This window comes from Porites lutea, chromosome 4, assembly GCF_958299795.1.
Source record: "Porites lutea chromosome 4, jaPorLute2.1, whole genome shotgun sequence".
In the NCBI taxonomy this organism is placed as follows: Eukaryota; Metazoa; Cnidaria; class Anthozoa; order Scleractinia; family Poritidae; genus Porites; species Porites lutea.
The window spans coordinates 36,252,301-36,257,563 of NC_133204.1; the positions used below are offsets into that span (position 1 = coordinate 36,252,301).

At 38.2% G+C, this 5,263-nt stretch overlaps 1 protein-coding gene across 1 annotated transcript; it reads right to left on the bottom strand.

The window, feature by feature from the left end:
- Nucleotides 1–1,129: 1,129 nt before the first annotated feature.
- LOC140933444 (E3 ubiquitin-protein ligase MYLIP-like) lies at nucleotides 1,130–4,685 on the bottom strand. Its single transcript, XM_073383002.1, has 4 exons — nucleotides 4,485–4,685; nucleotides 4,179–4,375; nucleotides 3,646–4,038; nucleotides 1,130–2,273 (listed from the first exon to the last, which is right to left on the bottom strand). Exons 1-4 carry the CDS (start codon nucleotides 4,569–4,571, stop codon nucleotides 1,505–1,507), a joined length of 1,446 nt encoding a protein of 481 aa, XP_073239103.1. The 5' UTR covers nucleotides 4,572–4,685; the 3' UTR covers nucleotides 1,130–1,504.
- Between the last annotated feature and the right edge of the window lie 578 nt (nucleotides 4,686–5,263).

Below are 5,263 nucleotides of genomic sequence, written 5' to 3' on the forward strand. Positions count from 1 at the left end.
CTTTTCATCACTCTCGTCTACCCTTTTTTAGGGTCTAGGAAAAACCAATTCAGAAATAATTTGCACACCCAATTTTATTTATTAGTACAACAAAAGGTACTACAGACAGTCATAATTTACCTCTTTATTCAACATTATTATGTATAAATCTCTCTTAAACTTTCAGCTGATATCACTATCTCTAAAACAAAACGTCAGTATCATGTTATAGATGTATGACCCTGTGTTCTACAAGTAGATGACCTAATAATTTACAATAACTTAATATTTAAATACCGTTGACTTTAAGTTTCACATAGAAAATAGTCAATTAGTTTTTTTTGTTCTTAAAATATCTATACCCTCCTTAGGAGTGACCCCACTGCCTTGAAAAAGGACTTAATTTTCAGCAAAGATCGAGGTCTATGCGACTTTCACTTTTTTTTTTACAGGAAGGAACTCCTACTGTGAAATTTCTCAAGGTTTCTCAACACTTCCAACATTGCTTCACCTCAAACTACTTTTTAAAATAGCCAGCAAACAGGCTAACCAAGTGAAACGGGGAGAAAGAAAATCAGCCTATAAAGCAAGCTGAGCATGGCCCGGGAAGAAAAAAAAGGAGCATAGGAGCCTCTAGTCTCGGCTTGCTTTGCTTGCCAATTTCCTTCTTTGCCCCATGTTGGTTGGGAGCCTGTTCATGGGCTATTCCAAAATAAAATTCTCATCAGACCTCGATGAGGGGAGAGTAATGGACACTTCTGGGAACAACAAACTGATTGACGCCTCAAAGAGCACTTCTTGTATGAAAAACTGCTCGTTAATAAATAATAAACCACAACATGCCTGACAATCTAACATTTTATATCTTCTAAACTATATCCTTAAAAAACAATAATTTGGTTTAAGGATTGTATAACTTTAAATAAATGACATGAATAATTTGGGACAAAGTATATACCCTCACAGTATAATTTACCAACAAAAAGCTTAGAAGTCAGTAATAATAAATACATAACCCATATAATAACACAATAAATAAACAAAAATTAAGTTAGACTTCATATTGTGTGCCTCAAAATAATGTTGTTAATCTTGAATCTACTAATCTATGACAATCAACTGATCTTTGAAAAAAAAATACGATCTTATATTATTGTCATGTTTAAAGTTCTTATACTACCCCAGTGAAAATTAAAACATGACAAAAAGGCAGAAAATTCTATCCTTACCTTTCAAAGGAACAAAATTAATCTCAATAAGGGAACAAAACAAAATAATCTTAATCATAAGTATAACTTCCATATTTAAGATACTCTGATCAGCCATAAATAAGCTAGTTCACAAATAGATCACGAGTATGATTAAACAAGCTGAAACTACTTTGTATACCAAGTGCTTTTACCTATAAAATAGTTGTCATGGTCTAGACTCGACTGAAAAAAGGCCATGTCTTATTTATTACCCTAACACTGTAAAAAATCTAATTTATTTTAACCTTTTTTGAAAACCACACTGATACTGGCAGCTACGAAAATTCTGTAAGTTCGGATGTAGAATCACAGCCATCATCACTAACATCATCTTTGAACAGGTGGTCTGGGAACTGGACATGCATTCGCTGCACAAAAGTTATGAAAGTCTTACATATTGGGCAGTAAGGTAGATGGCATGCACAATCCTCACATGAACACACATGACCACAGGGAGAAAATGCAGTGTTGATTTCAGAGTCCATACAAATCTGGCAGGTCCAATCATCGCATGCTGCATCATTAGAGAAATAAACTCGCTGCCAGGTTGTTGATGTATGATTACAAACTGGGCAGACAGTTTCATCTTTGGCACAACTCTCACAATAAACCAGATGGCCGCAGGGTGTGAAAAGCACATTTGCTTCTTTTGAATTACATTTGGAACATTCTGATTCCCAATCATGTCTGAACACACCACCATCACTATGAACATTTCTGTAGTGAAGATCGTACGATTGGCGCCTTGTGTGCTTGACATCTAGATGGTAGAGGTCCCCTGAGGGAGTCTTGGTGAACCATTTGGCTGGCAGAGCCCAACATGGAGTGGAAAGCAAGTAATGGTTAAGGACTGATCGTCGTACTTTACTTGAGCAGAAAAAAAGCTGGTGCTCCATGACAGCCTTGTGGATTGCCTTTGCAGCATCGCCACTTGCCAGGAAGAAGTGAACAAAATTCAGCTTGCTGCTTTCTGATGTTTTCCTTAATACCACAATAAGTCGCTCTTCAGACACATTCACTTTCAATATGCTCTCAAATCCAATACTGTGGGTGGCAAAAATATTAGGTAACATATAGTAAGTAAACCATGTGGAATTAAATTTTTGTGGGAGGGTGAATATTAAGTTTTGTGGAAACTAACTGATCTTACTCAGTTTTTTTACTAGTCATTACGGCCATCAACAAAGTGGGTAAATTGGCTTTGAAATCTTTTCCTTTTGTCTTTGTCTGCTGAGTAACTTTAACTTTCTCACTTTTGGTACAATTTAATGTTCAATAAAATAGCCTGACCGAAGTGAAGACTGTAGCCTTTTTGTGTAAGTAAAGGAACCATGCTTTTGGACACTGGGCTTGAAAAAGTCCTGTATAGTAGTAGGACTAGCAGACTTTCTTAGTGGGAAAGTAATTAACTTTTAATAATAGTTCACCTGCCTTACGGGCAAGCGTCCAGGCAAGTCATCTCAATCTAGAGTACCAACAAAAGTAAGTTGACATTTGAAGCTCGAAACTCGAGACTCGATCCTCACGTCTCAAAGCTTGAACAATTCGAGTTTCAAGATGCAAGGATCAAGTTTGGAAGATGCGTGGATCGATTCTCAAGTTCCGATGATCAAGGATCGAGAAGCAAGGTTTCTGTGTGAAATTATTTTTGTTTTCCGAAAGAACAATGTTGTACAGTCAGATATTTGCACTGCTGATCAGTGCTGCCGTGAAGTGTTCTGTAACTGTTTGAATTGCCAGCTTCAGCAAGCTTTCAATAAGTGTAAATCGATATTTTCAGTTTCAAAGATTGATCCCCTATGTACAGTGTATGTAGCCTTTGCTTGCCATGTTCCAAGATTTTCACATGTAAATCATCAACTAAGACAAGCAAGTAATGGTCTCAAGCAAGAAAACATGACAGCTACTTGCCCAACGGACAAGCTACAATCCCTCTAAGGTTTTGCCAACCTAAATAGACGAAAATAAAGCTTTTCCTTGACCCACACCCCCTCCATGCAATGTTCCGCTGCTATTCAAGCAACCTGTAGGGGGAGGGGTGTTGATTCATTTGTTCTCCAATCTTACCCCTTTGAGATTTGTACTGTTTACTTACTGTACCAATAATCGGCATCAAAATTGTTGAGACATTGTACTCAAATGGGGTAACTTCAGAGAACAAAAGAATCCACACCCCTCCCCTGTCCCCTCCATTCAAAGTTGGGGTGTTTGTTGTTTTCTAAAGGTAGCTCGAACAACGGCACAACATTGCATGGAAGGTATGAGGGAGGAAAAGCAACGTCAAAATGCCCCTTTAGGACAAAGTGTCTCAACTCATTTTGACGCCAATTGAAGGTACAAAATAATACATTTGCAGGTACAATTATTGCATTATTAACTATAAGTCTAATTTTTTAACAAGAAATTGCTATCTTACGTCTGCTTGAGTTTTCCGTTAGCTCTCCTTTCATAAACTTTTAAACCACTACTCCCTACTGCAACCAAAACTTTCTGGTGCCCAGTCTTTGCCTTAAAAATTTCGGCATCATACAGTTCCTCTTTAGACATGACATTCAGAAATGTATCTCTTGCAGCTGACGACTCCATTCCTTCTAATTTTCTATGGGCTTCAGCTACTTGTCTTTCCACTTCCCTGTTAGTCCAGGATGGATTGAGAAGCTGGGAGTAATTTGCAGACGTCTTCCTGTATACTGCATAATCTCCATATTCGACCTGAGCCGAAAGAGCGCCAAGTTGAACAGATTTCTCTTTTGTTGGGTTGAACTTTCCTTCAGAAATTTGTTTTCTGAGGCACAAATAAAACTGACGCCTGCAAAGAGCAAAGCAAGGAAAGTTCGATCACTGCATGCTCGACACTTCAAAGTATTTGATTACACTGATAAGCTTTAATACCATCTTTCTTAGGTAACCTATTATTATTATAAATCAGAAGCTAACAGAATTGTATACCTTGTTTCCTCTTGTTGAAGTTCTTGTGGAGCAACGAAAAATTTAACCTCCAGTCGAAGGCGATGTGGTTTCCCAGGCAGATGCGGACGAAGCTGAGTGGAAACAGGGTTTCTCAAATTTAACCACACACTGTTGTCATTGGCAATATATCGAAGACCGAAATAGTTTTTCTCTTTGATTCCTAGCTTTTCACAAGCCTACAGAAAACAGAATAAACTAACAGTGAAACTGCACATGGCCGTAATCAAAGAAAACATCGGGCCATATTAGCAAACTTCAGCTCGTTCAGATCATCAATGCTTTTACCTTGTCAAGAACGTCTTGTCCGAGTTTGTCGCCGGTTAAAACAAATTCGTTGCCTCTGCCATCGGGTTCCAGGATTACAAACCTCATATTTCCCCTATCAAACAGAGTACTTTCGAAAGAAACGGAAAAATCTAAAATGCAACAACTGTCGATTTCAGGTCTGCACAAAAAATTTTTTTCAAGTACACAACAAAAACATGTTTGAGAGCTGTTTGGACCGGCTCAGCCCATGGCTCAGCCAATCAGCGGACAGGAAACCTAAGGGGGGGTTACCAAGCAGCAAAACTTGCTGGACCGGATATCACCTTCCAGTTTCAACCGGAAATATTGAGCAAAACCCATGTAACGCAATCATGACGCAAGCACATCTATATGAATGTGCATTTTGTCATAAATTACAAGTATTTGCCAACAGATTGTAAATTTAATCGGTGACTGCTATGATGACATTTAGTACATACACATGCCCCGGAAGTCACACATTACCTTGAAAATTTGAGTAAATTGTGAGCATAATGCTGCGAGTAGATGCTGCCAGTAAATCATCATTTGAAAAACGATCAACTGACACACATGTTTCGCATGTTGCAAACCCTTTCATTGGGTCGATTAATAGTTGTGGGATAAAGGACTACAATGGGGTATCACGTGTTCTTTGTGCTTTGGGTCTTCATTGGCCAATTTACGGTCATAGGGAAATATTTTGAAACTGCTTGCGCGTGCCACAATGTGAAACAAAGCGTAAATAAAATGACGCAATTATTGAAGAGGGTTACGAT

Bases quoted from the DNA above. Each gene is read 5' to 3' on its own strand.
- LOC140933444 (XM_073383002.1), bottom strand. From the start codon at position 4,571: ATGAGGTTTGTAATCCTGGAACCCGATGGCAGAGGCAACGAATTTGTT. The intron at 4,039-4,178 runs GTATACAATTCT...TGCTCTTTGCAG, and splicing joins CTTCAACAAGAGGAAACAAG to GCGTCAGTTTTATTTGTGCC. The intron at 2,274-3,645 runs GTAAGATAGCAA...TGCCACCCACAG, and splicing joins AACGGAAAACTCAAGCAGAC to TATTGGATTTGAGAGCATAT.